Below are 17,661 nucleotides of genomic sequence, written 5' to 3' on the forward strand. Positions count from 1 at the left end.
TGATCTCATTTCAGGGGTTGACTTGAGAAAGTCATATCCCTGGCGGAGTAATTTGTTGATGTATTCAAGTCCAGGATAATATTGGGTGACAAGGGGGATGCTTCTGTGTGGTCTGGGAGTAGGAACATTGTTGTTGGACAGGGAGGAATGTATTGCTCGGGAGATCTGTTTGTGGACAAGGTCTGCAGGATAGTTGCGGGAGAGGAAAGCACTGGTCAGGTTATTGGTGTAATTGTTGAGGGATTTATCACTGGAGCAGATACGTTTGCCACGAATACCTAGGCTGTAGGGAAGGGAACGTTTGATGTGGAATGAATGGCAGCTATCTAAGTGAAGATACTGTTGTTTGTTTGTGGGTTTGATATGGACAGAGGTGTGGATGTGAGCTTCAACAAGATGAAGGTCAACATCCAGGAAGGTGGCTTGGGTTTTGGAGAATGACCAGGTGAAATTCAGATTCGAAAAGGAGTTGAGGTTATGGAGGAAATTAAGGATTGTTTCTTCACCATGAGTCCAGACCACAAAGATGTCATCTATAAACCTATACCAGGCCAGGGGAAGCAGCTGTTGGGTCTTCAGGAAAGCCTCCTCCATGCAGCCCATGAAGAGGTTAGCATAGGACAGAGCCATCCTGGTTCCCATGGCCGTTCACCTGATTTGTTTGTAGGTCTGGCCTTCAAAAGTGAAGTAATTACGGATTAGGATGAAGTTGGTAAGCGTGATAAGGAACGAGGTTTTCGGAAGATGTTTGGGTGGGCATTGGGAGAGGTAGTGCTCAAGGGCAGAGAGACCATGGGTATGTGGGATGTTTGTGTAAAGGGATGTAGCATCTATGGTGACAAGAAAGGTTTCAGGTGGGAGAGGAGTGGGAATGGATTTGAGGCGTTCTAGGAAGTGGTTTGTGTCTTTGATGTAGGATGGGAGTGTGCAGGTGATAGGTAGGAGGTGTTGGTCTACCAGAGCTGAGATACGTTCTGTTGGGGCTTTGAAGCCTGCTACAATGGGACGGCCAGGATGGTTCTCTTTGTGGATTTTGGGTAATAGGTAGAAGGTAGGAGGACGGGGCTCAGGTGGAGTGAGTAAGTCTATGGAAGCCGTTGTGAGGGACCTCTCCCAATGCCCACCCGAAGATCTTCCGAAAACCTCGTTCCTTATCACGCTTACCAACTTCATCCTAATCCATAATTACTTCACTTTTGAAGGCCAGACCTACAAACAAATCAGGGGAACGGCCATGGGAACCAGGATGGCTCCGTCCTATGCTGACCTCTTCATGGGCCGCATGGAGGAGGCTTTCCTGAAGACCCAACAGCTGCTTCCCCTGGCCTGGTATAGGTTTATAGATGACATCTTTGTGGTCTGGACTCATGGTGAAGAAACACTCCTTAATTTCCTCCATAACCTCAACTCCTTCTCGAATCTGAATTTCACCTGGTCCTTCTCCAAAACGCAAGCCACCTTCCTGGATGTTGACCTTCATCTTGTTGAAGCTCACATCCACACCTCTGTCCATATCAAACCCACAAACAAACAACAGTACCTTCACTTTGATAGCTGCCATCCATTCCACATCAAACGTTCCCTTCCCTACAGCCTAGGTATTCGTGGCAAACGTATCTGCTCCAGTGATGAATCCCTCAACAATCCCACCAATAACCTGACCAGTGCTTTCCTCTCCCGCAACTATCCTGCAGACCTTGTCCACAAACAGATCTCCCGAGCAATACATTCCTCCCTGTCCAACAACAATGTTCCTACCCCCAGACCACACAGAAGCATCCCCCTTGTCACCCAATATTATCCTGGCCTTGAATACATCAACAAATTACTCCGCCAGGGATATGACTTTCTCAAGTCAACCCCTGAAATGAGATCATCCCTTGACAAAATTCTCCCCACACCACCCAGAGTTGCCTTTCATTGCCCCCCTAACCTCCGTAACATCCTTGTTAAACCCTACAATATTCCCAGACTACCTTCTCTACCCAGCAGTTCCTACCCCTGTAACCGACCCCGCTGCAAAACCTGCCCCATGCATCCCCCCACAACCACCTACTCCAGCCCCGCTACTGGTAAAACATACACAATTCAAGGCAGGGCCACGTGTGAAACTACACGCGTCGTTTATCAGCTGACGTGCCTGCACTGCACAGCCTTTTACATCGGTATGACAACAACTAAACTGGCTGAGCGCATGAACGGACACAGACGAACTGTCCGTCTAGGAGATGTCCAATACCCAGTAGCAGAGCATGCCCTCCAGCATAATTCTAGGGACCTAGGAACCTGCCACACTGTATGTGCCATTTGGCTTCTCCCACCCAACACCAGTCCCTCTGAACTGCGGAGATGGGAACTTGCACTCCAACACATCCTTTCATCCCGCCATCCCCCTGGACTGAACCTACGTTAAACCACCTCACTCCCATTTACTCTTCAGTCTTCTCCTCTTTCTCTTTCGTCTTTAGCCATTCACGCATCTTTTCATCCTACATAGTTGTGTTTATCTTTATACTGTATACCTCTTTACTTCTGTATGCATCCTCTTTGGTTTGAAGCTGGCACAGTACTTACAGTAGAATATCTTTGGCTTCCCCCTGACAACCATGCCTCCATCCTTGCTACCCTCCCTGTTTTCCTTTCCCTGTTGCTTCATAACCTGGGTTGTGAGTAACTGAATCCACTTTCCCTTCTTCCCTTTCTTTCCCCTCTCTCCTTCCTGATGAAGGAACATTTGTTCTGAAAGCTAGGAACGTAAATTTTTGGTTCTGTTTTTTGTGTATCTATCGGTTGTACTGAGCTAAGTACTGGCCAGCCCCTCTATCTCTTTGTTAGTATTTGTTTCACATCTTTATATGAGATTTTCCATTAATCATACAGATCATAATTTTTCTTCCAAGTGTGGTAGCATAAGACATGAAGCAAAGCTGCAGTGTGTTACCCCACACTGAGCATACTTTTGGTTACGTCGAAAACCTGCAGTGTCACACTTGACCCTTCATTATTACGAAGGTATATAAAGCACAAAATAAGAAATCCTTTGAGACCAGACCTCTTTGTGCTTTTTCTTCTTTTCCTTCTTAAACATGGTAAAAAGTCACACAAAATGAAATAAATAAATAAAAGGTAAATCATAACTCAAACATTAAAATTCTTAAACTTCCCAGTAATGGTTCCCATGAGTTTTAGGAAAAACATCTTCCAGTAACATCTGACCTTATTATTGCAGACATATCTGACCTTGTTATTGCATACATAACACAAGAAATTGGGAATCTCTAGATATTTAAAAAAATAACCTAATTAATTACTAATCATACAACTTAGCTGCTTATCTACATTTGAGCACACCTTTTAGTTGCAGGTGAAGTAGCTTTTTTTCATTTTGAAGAGGTCTCTTTTGTTACACATGTAGAAAACTGTTTTACTGTGACATGTATCTGTTGTGTCAGTAGAAAATAAACAGTAGCTGTGTGATGTAACTGTGAAAGCAGCAGTTTTCTTGGTGTTTTTACAATAAGCTCAAACAGTTATAGATTTTGATGATAATTGTTAGTGAAATACACACACACACACACACACACACACACACACACACAAATTACCTAAATGAATCCAGTTCCCACCATTTAGTCCCAAATGTGCCAGTGTGAAGAGCTTAGCCAATTTCAGATCACCTGGCATCTGAATTAATACTTTTAAAACACTGTGTTCAGGTATAACAGAAGTAAATGGCATGAAATCCAGATTAGATCAGCATTCAATCTTAATGGAGGGTGAAAACCCATTCAGCCATGAAAAACAGATATATCCACAACACTCCTTTCATTCTAAGGAGGTACCTCAAGCAAGAGAGGATTCCTACCAAGCAAATATTGCATTATACCAATGTTTCGCCCTCTGCCAAAAATTGTGAAAAAAATACAGTATTTAGTGAAAGACAGTTTTGGCTTGAGAGTACTCAGTGTATACAACATGCCTTGTGAAAGTGACAAAAATAATATAGGGCAGACAGTATGCCTAGTGTCTAAGGACTCCACTGAACATAAACAATACAAGTTCAGAAACTTTTGAAAAGTCATCAGCAGTGGAACATAATGTTGCCCAAGTGCAGATATCGCCTCCTTGGGTGACGTCGCGCCATCTATAGTAAGCACTGTGTAAGAGGCAAGCATTAGCCTCAACAGTCAATCATCTTCTGATGAAGAGAATGGGTCTAATCCTTGAATGGTGAAGTTACATACTCAGTTATGATGCTTCTTGAAACTATAAGATAATTTTATTCTGTGATGTAATGTTTTGTCGTGTAGACATAATGCTCTTCCAGAAGTTATCAGATAAACTGTTCTCGACCTTAACCCTATGTCTTTCTGCGACAAATTACTGCAGGCTTGAAACACACTGTTTGTAAGTTTTAGTAGATCACATACACTTGAGTAAAATTATTTTTAAGACACTTCATATGCAGGTTTTGGATTCCTGTATTATTTTCACCATTAATGAATGATCTTTATCTTATCAGGCTTTACTGTTTTAATGACAGTGATGAAGTGCAGGTTTTTTTTTTTATTTGTGCATTGAAAATGCGCCTGATGGTATCAGCACTGTCTGCAACGATCCACACTATCCAGTAACAGGACACTTCTGTGATTTTCAGCCTTTGACAGCAAGATTGTAACTCCATAGTACTGTTTCATTTGTATTGCATGCTGTCCAAATTATCTCAATTACTTTGTTACGTTTTCAATGGACCATGGATCATTTTGCTTGATAGATCGTAATGATGTGGAAGAACTAATTTTATATTCATAACAGAAATTAATTTATACATATGGTTACATTCTGAACACTTATAAGTTTTTTTTGCTAAAAGAAAAAAGACATACAAATTTGATTAATTCCTAACCACCAACTATTACACATTACAGTAATGGAAATTCTTCTACAGACTGGAGGAGTTGTCAAGGAGAAACTTCCTCAGTTTGTTTAAAAATTTTGCTTTGCTGTCTCTCAAACATTTTATATCAATGGGTAAGTGATTAGAACTTCTGTTGCAACATTTTGTACTGCATGTTGTGCTGACTACAACCTTAATGTGGAGTAGGGAATGTCATTGTTACTTCTTGTATTGTTAATATGTACTTAATTGTTCCTTTTGAGCTGTAGTGAGTTATTTACAACAAACCTCAAGAGGGGAAAAAATACCCTGTGAAACCAGTTTACAGATCCTTAAACAGGTGTCTGTAAGATGATTGTGGGTGAACACCATGTTTATTCTTACAGCACATTTTTGTGCAATGAAGACTTTCTTTCTTAAACATGAGTTTCCTCAGAACATTATTCTAAATGACATTATTGAATGAAAACATGCAGAATATTTCAACTTACTGATATGCCTCTCCCCAAGATTTGCAATGAGTCTTAAGTGCAAATGTGGCTGAACTAAGTTGCTTTAGGAGTTCCAAAATGTACTTTTTCCAATTTAAATTCTCATCAATATGGACACACAAGAATTTTGAAGTTTCCACCCTATTATTATTTCCTTACCATGTGTTACACTTATCATTGGTATATTACCACTAGATGTGCAGAGCTGAATATGATGTGTCTTTTTAAAATTGAGGATGATACCTTTCACAGAAAATCAGTCAATGTTACTTTTAAGAACTTTGCTTACCATTTCTTCTGTTTCTGCATATATGCTTGGAATGGTTACAATACTAGTGAATTAATTGCACTTGTATATTAGATGGAAGATTATTTATATGTATAAGGAACAATAGCAGACCGAAGATTGAGTCTTGGGGAACCCCATACGTAATTTCTTCCCAGTCACAGATGGGTCCCCAAACAACATTGACTGGCACAAAAAATGTAACACCCAATAAATGAGGTATAATCATTGTGTAATTGTCTATTTAATCAAAGTGAAGCACTTCAATCAATTTTTTGAGACATGGTATGTTATTGGCATTATATTGTGTGCAAACAATGAAGTGTTTGTTTATTGCACTAGCCTCAATTGTTGTTTTCCATACTACCTGGAAAACACATCACTGAATGTGAGCAAATAATGTTTTCCCCCTCTTGTAACACTTACTGTTGTACCCTGAATTGTTCCCCATTCAGTCACCCGTGTTTGCAGGAACTTTCTGTGATTGTTGTAGCCGGCTACTGTGGCCGAGCGGTTCTAGGCACTTCAGTCTGGACCCGCGCGACCACTACGATCGCAGGTTCGAATCCTGCCTCTGGAATGGATGTGTGTGACATCCTTAGGTTAGTTAGGTTTAAGTAGTTCTAAGTTCTAGGGGACTGATGACCTCGGATGTTAAGTCCCATGGTGCTCAGAGCCATTTGAACCATTTTTGATTGTCATAATCAGCTCTCTGTAGTAAACAAGCTGTGAAAGCTGTTGCTTTGGTGGAAGATGGCTGCAGCATGCATATGTTGCAGAAGTGTTGAGGACTAAACCTTCCATGATTTCTAAACTGTACGAAGGTATGGGAAAACTGGATGCTTTGCAAGGAGACCAGGAATAGGTCGAGAAGAGCAACATCGAAGAAAGATGGCACTTCTTACAACTTCAAGTTCTCTGCAACCGTCACACTACCACTATTGAAGGACGAAATGGACTACGCCTATTAGTGAGAGAAGATTGGCTTTTTCCAATATTCAGTCCAGATGACCAGTTATATGTCCAGAACTCACTAGAGAGCATTGCACAGCTTGACCATGTTTCACAAGGGAACATCTTGGCTGGACAGTAAAACAGTGATATCAAGTCTTGTTCACCAATGAGTTATGATTTGGCTTCTGATCATCTAATGGAAGAGTGTGAGTCTGGAGAAGGCCAGGGAAAGGCATTCCTCTTGCAAATTCTCATCCAGATGTCTTAAACGGATGGTTCTGTGCTGGTGAGAGTGGGAATGAACACAGCTGCAAGGACAGGTTTAGGCTTCGTGGAGCATGGGAGCCTTGCCATATACCGGTATGTGGAGGAAATCCTCTTGGAGCATGTTGTGCCTTTCTCTCCATATATTGGTGACGATTTTACACTAATGCATGACCACATGTTGTGAGAATTATGCAGGAGTTCTTGGATGAAACACGGATTCATGCTGTGGATTGGCCTGCTCAAAGCCCAGATTTGAATCCAATTGTGCACATTTGGATCAGCTGGGGATAAGAGCCCATCAGCACTACCCAGAGACCCTACAAGACCTAAGGAGTGCCCCCCTAGAAGAATAGGATATGATTCATCAACAGGACAATACCACCTTAACTCAGAGCATGCCTGGAAGGTTGAATGCCACCTTTGGTGCAAGAGGTGACATTACACATTTTTGGAAATGTGAACAGAGGTATCCGAGATTGTCTCCGAGGTCTGTGAAGTAAATTGTGAAGTGTATAACATCAAAACAGAAGTGCATTACCTTTATTCACTTTCTCAAAATTTCCGTGAAGTGTGGATCTGTGGCTTAATTTGTTTAAAATCTTCTTTCTTTTTTCATTGTTGGACATTTAGATGGGACCATACCACAAAATTCCATCATAAGATAATGGATTAGTGTCATAAATGTGTCATAAATTGCAGTTTTTGTCAGAAGTTGAAGTGTTGCATTTTTCATGCCTGTTAGTGGATAGTGGTTGAATTACTAAGTACAACTTTGTGCATTCTTTTGGTGATACATGTCGTAGTCCATTGGTTGGGTATACCATCAATCCCATAAACTTCTATTTATTCACACAGTCAAATGCCCTAGATAGGTTACAGAAAATGCCAACTGGCACTATTTTATTATTTAATGCTTATAAAATCTTCTGAGTGAACATGTAACTGACATTATCAGCAGAGCAACTCTTCTGAAACCCAAACACTCATTTTTTGAGGATATTATTGTTACTAAGGTGAGATTCTATTCTAGAATGCATCACCTTCTCAAAAATTTTGGAAAATGATGTCGGCAGTGAAATAGGTTGTTAGCTATTGACATCTTTCTTATCACTTTTCTAAAAGAGGGGTTTAACAGTGGCATATTTCAGTCTCTCTGTAGAGAGTTAGTGATCCATTACATATTTCAGATATGATTGGGTTTATTATATTCTTTAGTACTCTATAGGAAACACCATCAAAACCAGATGAGCTTTTCTTTTGAGAGACTGTATAGTTTTCTTCATTCGGAAGAAGTTAATGATACATTCATATGACTGAATTTTATGAGAGTTATTTTTTCAACATACTGCTGTAATTTTTCTGTTGAACTGTGTGCCCCTATGCTGTCTACTATATTTAAGAAATAATTATTAAATACATTTCCTCCCTGTGACTCATTATTTGTAGCCCTTCAGTTCAGTTCAATAGTGAAGTTAAGTTGTTGTGTGGCTATTTGTCGTACCTGTTGTTTCAATACATTTCCTACAGCCTTCAGTCTGTTGTTGGAACTACTGATTTCCGACAGTCTATTCACATTCCTTGATTTTTTAAATAATGTTTCTTAGTAATTTAGAGTAGTTTTTGTAGTGTGCAACTACTGCAGGATCCTTACTTATTCTTGCCAAAAGATACATTTCCCTTCTTCTTTCACAAGATACTTTAATCCTTCTAGTGATCCATAGTTTTTTACTGCTATGAATTTATTCATGGAATAGATTAAATTTTATGTTGGCATTTGCTTCATTTTAAATTTCATCCCAGGTCATCTCCTGTAAATTATTCTTAAAAATATTTGTCCAGGAGTCATTCTGATTTCCATTGAGGAGTATCCATACTATGTTATTTATTCTAACTTACTGTGCATCATGATCAGAGACAGCTTTTTTTATTGGTTAAACAGTTATTTTCTTGAAAAAAAAAATCAAAGAAAACATCAATTAGGGTCCTACTGTCTTTATTCATATGTGCTGGAAAGTTAATTATTGAGATAAAATTGTAGGATCAAAATAAGATTTCCATTTCCTTTTTCCTATCAGCAGTTTTCAGGATCTGCTTCATGAGAATGAATACTTAGTGCCCTTCAGTACTGCTTTGACTGATCAGTGGAGACAAGGAATATCACCTTAAAGTACCTGTTAGAAACAACTAATCACTAACAGTTTGAGTTATAGTTCTTATTTACAAGGGGAGAACATGCCTGTCATGATTGAATCTCAACTGGTCAAGATTTTTGAAATTTACATGATTCATTATAATAAAATTTAGTCTTTAATTTAAAACACAACACCATTACATTAATTTCAATAGGCTATGTCATTTACAATCCTTTTCTTGAGCATTAGAATTTAAAAAAAAAATCACCATTGTTAATGCAGCTGAGTAAATGTGCATTTGTTTCAAACAAGAATTACCCCCACATCCCTCCCCCCTCCCTCCCCCCCCCCCCCTGCCCCCTGCGGGTCCGGGGGTAAGAATAGGCCCCTCGGTATTCCTGCCTGTCGTAAGAGGTGACTAAAAGGAGTCTCACACATTTCACCCTTCATGTGATGGTCCCCTGTAGGGTTTGACTTCCATACTTCCAAATTTTTTCGAAGAGCAAACCAATTGGGGAAGGGCGCCTTACATGGCGCATCGTGTCCATCGTGCATTGAGATCTTTCGCCTGCTTTCTCATTGTCGCATTGCAGTCCCGCTCATTCTCCATCTCTTGGGCGAGGATACGTTCCTGGGTGTGGTTTCTGCCATGCACTGTGGAGTGTCGCTTTCTGCCAGGCACTATGCCGTGCCGCTTTCTGCGCTGACGATGACCATAGACTTCTTTGCGCCTGATATCCAGCTCGGTAGCCAGTCCATTGTGGTAGGCCGCCATGTACCCTGTTGGTTGTAGCCCTCTGACAACAAAGGGATCGCTCTGCTGATGCCTGTGCCGTTAACTCCTCACATATGCGAAGGAGTAGATGCCTATCTCCCTGGGTCATCGGGACTCCCAGTAATGGCCATCCTGCCAGGTGGCCCTTCCTGCGACTGGGTGGTGCCTGTGGGAAGGGCCCTTGGTCGGAGTGGGTGGCATCATGACGAATGACACTCAATGAAGCATGACACATCTTCTCTTGCTGGTGGCCAGCTGCCAGCAGTCTCTAAGCAATTGAGGGCTCACTTCAGTGCACAGAAGTATGACCTCAAATCGTTTCCCTCCTTGGCAACACCTTGTGAGGGGCAAAAGGAAAAGGATGGCAACGAAACTTATTTGCCCCATTTCCTAGTTTGTACAAGAGCTGATGGGGAGTCTTTCAAGACGATGAAGCCTCAGTTCTTTGTAGAGCATTTAGAGGACAAGTTTGGGGAGGTGGAGGGCTTGTCCAAAATGCACTCATGGGCAGTTTTGATAAAAACAGCATCCTCTGCCTAGTCTTGGGCATTACTTGCTTGTGACAGGTTGGGGGATGTTTCTGTTCCCATCATGCCCCATAAGAGCTTAAATATGGTCCAGGGCATTATATTCTACAGGGACCTTCTTTTGCAGTATGATGACTAGCTGCTTGCCAATTTGGAGCGGAGAGGTGTTCGTTTTGTCCGGCGGGTGCATTGGGGTCCGAGGTATAATCAGGTTGTTACCGGTGCCTTCTCTTGGCCTTCAAGGGTGATACATTGCCTGAGAAGGTCAAGGTGATGGTCTACTGCTGTGACGTCAAGCCCAATATCCCTCCCCTGGTGCAGTGCTTTAAGTGCTGGAAGTTCGGCCATATGTCTTCCCACTATACTTCCAGCCTCACATGTTGAAATTGCGGACGCCCATCACATCCCGATACTCCATGTGCCCCGCCTCCCATCTCTGTCAACTGCAGAGAGCGTCAGTCCCCTTCCTCGCCAGACTGCAGGATTTTACAGAAAGAGAGGAAAATCGTGGAATATAAGACCCTGGACCAACTGACCTACGCTGAGGCTAAGTGAAAATAAGAGAGGTTCCATCCTGTGCATATGGCATCAACCTATGCCGCCACTATGACAACAGTTCAACCCTTTCCCGTTTCACCACATACAGTTGGCTCTCATAGCCGTCAGACTCCACGTGCCCCCTTGATGGTGGGGAGCACTTCCCTCCCTGTTGCTCCTGCACCATCTACTTCGGGAGCAACCCCCCTCCCCCCAACCATCAGGGACATCAGTTCCCACTTCTTAGCTGGAGAAGGGTAAGACTTCTTCAGCTCCTCTCACTAGGAAGGGGTCCCTTGGGTCACGCCCTTCCCAGGTTCCAACCAGTGGAAAAGCAGACACCCGCCAGTGGCTGAAGCAACCATAGGTAACTGACACTGACCCAGTGAAGCTCTCCCAGCCAGGACCACTGAAGTAACAGTGGGAGAAACCAAAAAGGAAGATGGCACCCAAGAATCTCAACCTTGTGGTGGCACCCATAGCACTGCTCCCTACAAGTTCTGCGTCTGAGGATGAAGTGGAGATTCTGGTGTCTGCTGCGGACCTAGATCTTGCCGGACCCTCAGACACAATGGATGTCGCTCGCACAGGTCCTCAATGAGTGGCAGCAGGTGATCCAGAGGCACTTCCTGTCTTTTCAGCCTAATAATGACGTCATCCTCCAGTGGAATTGTGGCTGTTTTTTCCACCACCTTGCTGAGCTCTGCCAACTTGCAGCCTTCACCCTTTCTTCTCCATTGCTCTCCAGGAAACTTGGTATCCGGCGATGCGAACCCCCGGCCTCCGTGGCTATCAGGGTTATTATAAGAATCAGGCAGCTTATGAGAGGGTATCTGGTGGAGTCTGCATCTATGTCCTTAACTCTCTTTAAGCAAATATGTCCCTCTTCAAAAACCTTTAGAGGCTGTCGCTGTTAGGGTGTGGATGCCTCAGGCTGTTACTGTCTGCATTCTTTATCTTCCACCGGATAGTGATGTCCCACAGCATGTATTAGCTGCGCTGATAGCCCAACTGCTGCCACCTTTTCTGTTACAGGGCGACTTTAACACCCATAACCCTTTGTGGGGTGGATTGGTGCCAACAGGCCGAGGCACTGTCGTTGAGCAAGTGTTGACACAGCTCGACCTTTCTCTCTTAAATAATGGTGCCACCACACATTTCAGTGTGGCACATGACATGTACTGAGCCATCGACCTTTCGGTCAGCAACCCTGGCCTTCTACCCTCTGTCCAATGGAGTGTGCATGATGACTTGTGCGGTAGTGACCACTTTCCGATCTTTCTGTCACTGCCACAGCATCGCTCTTCTAGGCGCCTCCCCAGATGGGCTTTGAATAAGGCTGATTGGGACTCGTTTGCCTCCTTTGTCACTATTGACCCTCTTTCTCATGATGACATTGATGTGGTGGTTCACACGGTCACCACCGGCATCATTTGTGCAGCGGAATCTGCAATTCCCTGTTCTTCTGGGTCCCCTCGGCAGAGGACTGTGCCTTAGTGGTCACCAGAGATCGCTGAGGCAATTTGTAATCACAGGAGGACCCTCCAACGTCATAAGCGGCACCAGTCACTGGACCATCTCATTGAATTTAAGCGGCTCCGTGCCTGAGCCCAATGCCTTATTCGCCAACAGAAGCAGTAGTACTGGGAAAGGTATGTCTTCACCATTGTCATCCATCCCTCCCCATCGCAGGTTTGGGCCAAGATAGGCGACTCTATGGCTATTGGATCCCCATCAGCGTACCTGGGCTTTCACTGAATGGAGCAGTCTGTACTGACTCAACACGATTGCAGAACTCTTAGTGGCACATTATGGTCAGAGTTTGACTTCTATGAATTACCTGCTGGCCTCCCGCTCCCTGAAAGAGTGGTTGGAACGTTGGAGCCTTTTATTCCATAGGCGCCACCCCAAATCATACAATACTCCATTCAGTGAGTGGGGATTCCAAAGTGCCGTAGCCGCTTGCCCTGATATGGCTCCTGGGCTGGGTCACATCTGGTATCAGATGCTCAAACACCTCTCAGAGAACTGCCAGCGACGCCTCCTAGACCTTTCCAACCATACCTGGGTTGAAGGTGAGTTCTGATCACAATGATGGGAAAGCATCGTCATCCCCACGTTGAAACCTGGCAAGAACACACTGGAGGTGGACACTTTCTGCCCCATTAGCCTCACCAACGTTCCATGCAAGATGTTTAAAAACGTGGTGAGCCGGAGGTTGAGTTGGCTACTTGAGTCTCAGGGCCTTCTGTCTCCGTCCCAGGGAGGGTTCCATAAGGGCCACTCTGTCACCGATAATCTGTTCTGCCTGAAGTCTGCCATCCGTACGGCATTTGCCTGCCGACAGCATCCAGTTGCTGTCTTTTTTGACATGCGGAAGGCATACGATACAACATGGCGACATCACATACTCACCACACTTCATGGGTGGGTCTTCTGGGCCCACTCCCGATTTTTATTCAAACTTTTCTGTCACTTCGTTCCTTCCACATGCAAGTTGGTCCCTCCCCTAGTTCCTCTAGAGTCCAGGAGAATGGGGTCCCACAAGGCCCTGTCTTGAGTGTATGTCTCTTTAGTTGCTATCAATGGGCTAGCTGCAGCTGTGGGAACATCTGTATCGGCTTCTTTGTGTGCTGATGACTTTTGCCTGTACTATAGCTCCACTGGCATTGTGGTTGCTGAATGGCAGCTGCAGAGCACTATACGCAAGTTGCAGTCTTGGGCCCTATCGCGTGGCTTCCAGTTTTTGGCCGCCCAGACTTGCGTCATGCATTTCTGCCGCCATCACACTGTTCACCATGAGCCACGGCTTTATCTTGATGACATTGGTTTTTGGGATTGCTTTTTGATGCCTGGTTGACTTGGTTCCCTCATATTTGGCAGCTTAAACAAACGTGCTGGCGCCATCTTAACGCTCTTGGTTGCTTGAGTGACACCAGCTGGGGTGCCGATCGGTGCCTTCTATGACTGTATCGTGCGTTGATTCAGTCCCATCTCGATTATGGGAACCTGGCTTACAGTTCGGCATTACCCTCTGTGTTGCAGTTGCTTAACCCCATATTTCACTGCAGGTTCTGACTCGCAACTGGACATTTCCGCACAAGCCCTGTAAATGGCATACTTGTGGAGGCTGGTGTCCCTCCATTGTGGATCCAGCACCAACGACTACTGGCCACTTATGCTGCACATGTTTGTAGCTTGCTCGGGCATCCACATTACCGTCTCATGTTACCCAACTCGGTCGTCTATCTTCAAGAATGGCGGCCCCAGTCAGGGTGTACGCATCCAGGCTCTTCTCTCTGGGCTTGAGTTTTACCCTCTTCCACCTCTTTTCTGGGTCCATATATGTACACCCCTGTGGTATGTGTCCTGCTCATGCCTTCAGCTGGATTTGGCACAGGGCCTGAAGAACTCAGTCCCTCCTGAGACCCTCCGCCACCGCTTTCTCTCCATTCTTACTGCATTTCACGGATCTGATGTGGTCTATACTGACAGTTCAGTGGTTGCTGGTCGTGTTTGGTTTGCTTTTACTCTTGGGGAACAATATGAACAATGCTCATTGCTGGATGGCTGCAGTGTTTACACTACAGAGCTCGTTGCCATCTCTCGCGCCCTAGAGTATAACCGCTCCTGCTCAGGTGAAACCTTTGTTATCTGTAGTGACTCCCTGAGCGATTTATGAACTATCGACCAGTATTTTCCTCGCTCTCGTCCGGTGATGGCTATCCAGGAGTCCATCCATACTCTTGCCCGCTGCTGCTGCTTTGTGGTCTTTGTGTGGACCCCAGGTCATGTCGGCATCCTGGATAATGAACGTGTTGATACACTGGCCAAATAGGCTATGAGTGCACTGGCCCTGGAGATTGGCCTTTCGGAGTGTGATCTCCAGTCAGTTGTGCGGCAGAAGGTCCTTGGCACCTGGGGTGATGAATGGCGCGCACTGCCTTCACCCAACAAACTTCAGGTCATCAAGGAGACTAACGGTGTGTGGTGCTCCTCCTTGCGGGCCTCTCACAAGGACTCTATTGTCCTCTGCTGGCTACGCATTGGCCACACCTGGCTGATGCATGGGTATTTATTGCGCCATGAGGACCCACCTCTCTGTCGCTGTGGTTCAGTGTTGACAGTGGTCCATATCTTGTTGGCCTGTCCACTTTTAACTGCGCTTGGGCAGACCTTAGCACTGCCTGATACACTCCCTGCACTGTTAACAGATGACACTGCAATGGCAGGCTTCATTTTGAGTTTTATTCGAGTAGGGGGCTTGTATCACTTGAGCTGAGGGTTTGTCTCCTCTTTTTTTTTTTTTTTTTTTTTTTTTTTTTTTTTTTTTTTTTTTTTTTTTTTTCCATGGTCGGCCAGTCACTGTAACACTCTGCGTGTTTTTAATTCCTCTTTTCTGGTCTTTGTCTATGTCTTTCTTGTTCTGTGCTGTCTCTCATCATCTCCATTGCTTATTTTTGTTTCTTGTGGGTCTTTCATGATTGTGGAAAAAGGGACCGATGGCCTTTGTAGTCTGGTCCCTTCAACCCCACAAACCAACCACGAATTTTACAATAATGGTGTCAGGTTTCATCCCCTTCCCATCTATCATTACAAATGTTATGATTATTTTGGTTTTTAGTTAAAATAACTAGTATCCAATGTCTGTTCATTCTTATTCGCTCCCAAGTTTCTTGGATCAGAGTGCACTTTTTCTGGAATAGATCAGAAAATGCAGCAAGGGGAAGTGTATTAACTAAGTCTGAATAAGAGAGTTAATTATGTGTGTGTGTGTGTACATGCACGCACGCGTGGAGTGATGATTAACTGAGATACCAAGATGTAGTGTTCAGAAAATTGATACCAGAATTTTTCATTGTTGGAAGCTAATTGTGGTATTTATCTGACACAGAATAATGATGAAAATTTTTGGTCATTTCAAATAACTTTAGCTTTTTAAAACAATTTTTATTTCTTTTCTGTAATACCGCACTTATAGCAGCTGGAAATAATTCATTTCTGTAACACATTCAGTATTCATTTGATAAGTGTCATATGTCTTTTCTTTACAGGTTATTTTGCTGCTTTTAGTGTGTGCTCTGACAAAGAGAATACAGTTTTTGGCCGATTTATTTGAAGAGTCGGCACATTGTTTGCAGAGTATTCCAGGATTGTTTCTACAGCCATTTATAACATTCATTGCACTGTTAGCATTCTTTGCCTTTTGGGTTACAGTTATTGTTTGCTTGGCAACATCAAGTGAGTAAGAATAAAGTGAGTTACTATAGTTAATGTAAAACAAAGTCTAATTTCACATATCATTTTCAATAAGACAAATCAGCTGAATGTAACACAATTCTGTGATCATTTATGTCAGTTTTTTTTACATACAATAATCATTTACATTCTGTACTTTTAAATTATAAAGAAATCATTTTATTTTTTGTGATGTTTAATTTATCATATGGTTACCCATTTCAGCCACTCCATGCATATACTTTGACTTATATGCAAGTCTGCGTTTGTGAAGTTTGTATGTAGCCCTGCATCTAAATACATTTTCATAGTGTACAATAAGATTAAAATCAGAGAGCTTCAGGTTTACATGAAGGCACACTGACAATTAGTATGTTAATGTGTACTTTGGGAGTTGTGCCAAATGATGGACACCAAAAATCCTTTATTACCGGGCATACTCCACTGACTTACATAGGGTGCTTTAGTGGAACATTGTGTGTAGCAGAGATTAGGGATTGCAACAAAATGGGTATACAAATTAATAGCATAAATACCCACTCAATGAGGATGACTTTAGATAGTTTATAGAGAACATCACTGTAAGACAGATGTGATCATTTTAGAAGGTGTCACAATTTACACAATTAAAGGACTTAAATATGTCAGGTGGTTGATAAAGTGGCAGTTTTGGTGAAAACAGGTACTTCCCACTCATACAGAACAGGTTCATAAAGCTAAATTGCTTAGCAAGTTACATAGTTACAAAATTGTGAAACAACCTCGACTCTAGCTAGGATGTCATCTTTGGCAGAGTCTTAATGACTGTTAACTGTCAAAAACTGAAAGAAGAGTGAGAAGAGGATGCTGTCACGGATGTGAAGAATATTTTAAAGAAGGTTATTGGTGGTCATTAGGACAGCCACGTTCATATTGATCCTCAGTTCTCTCTCAATATGTTGACTTTTGATGTCAGGGTCTCTTCATATGAAGTTATGTGCCCAACTCGATGCACTGTTTAATGTCCTAACACCACCATGGTAGAACGTCTGTATAGTTTGGAAAACATGGAGATAAACTAATGGCAAGTTGAAGCTTTGAGTCAGTCAAACAGGTGTGCTTGGTCAGCACAATTTTTGTGAAAGGCCGGGTCCCTGGGTTTGAGTCCCAGTTTGACACACAGTTTTGTCACAAATGGACACTCGAATTGTCATTTCAGCAGAACTATGACTCTGTGCTCTATGACTGAACTCCTAACAATGCATATATTTTTTGGTAGTGATGGGCTTTTGCTCCTGTGAAAATGTTCCCATATGAACAAACCTTACTCAGGAATCACACTTGTGAAGACAACAGGTAATTAGCTGTGTTTGTATTTCAAGAAAATATCCAAGATGTGAAGGAACATACCATCTGTACAATGAATCAGTTGAACAGTCTTTTGGAATGATGAAAAAATCCATCCTGAGGCCTTCTGGATGCTTACAATCAAGTCCAGACATACAGTGCTGCAAAAGTTCTGAAATTCTGTCACTCAAAAAGCTGGCTGTAAGAAAGCAGCATTGATCTTTTGTGTTA

The 17,661-nt window shown here is 43.0% G+C and overlaps 1 protein-coding gene across 1 annotated transcript in view; it reads left to right on the plus strand.

Moving 5' to 3' along the window:
- Nucleotides 1-17,661, plus strand: part of LOC124805085 (choline transporter-like 1) — a 176,751-nt gene that overhangs the window by 108,361 nt on the left and 50,729 nt on the right. The window contains exon 9 of the mRNA XM_047265526.1: nucleotides 15,921-16,107. Coding sequence (XP_047121482.1) covers nucleotides 15,921-16,107 — 187 coding nt within the window. The remainder of the gene's footprint in view (nucleotides 1-15,920; nucleotides 16,108-17,661) is intronic.

Source organism: Schistocerca piceifrons, chromosome 1, assembly GCF_021461385.2.
Source record: "Schistocerca piceifrons isolate TAMUIC-IGC-003096 chromosome 1, iqSchPice1.1, whole genome shotgun sequence".
Lineage (NCBI taxonomy): Eukaryota > Metazoa > Arthropoda > Insecta > Orthoptera > Acrididae > Schistocerca > Schistocerca piceifrons.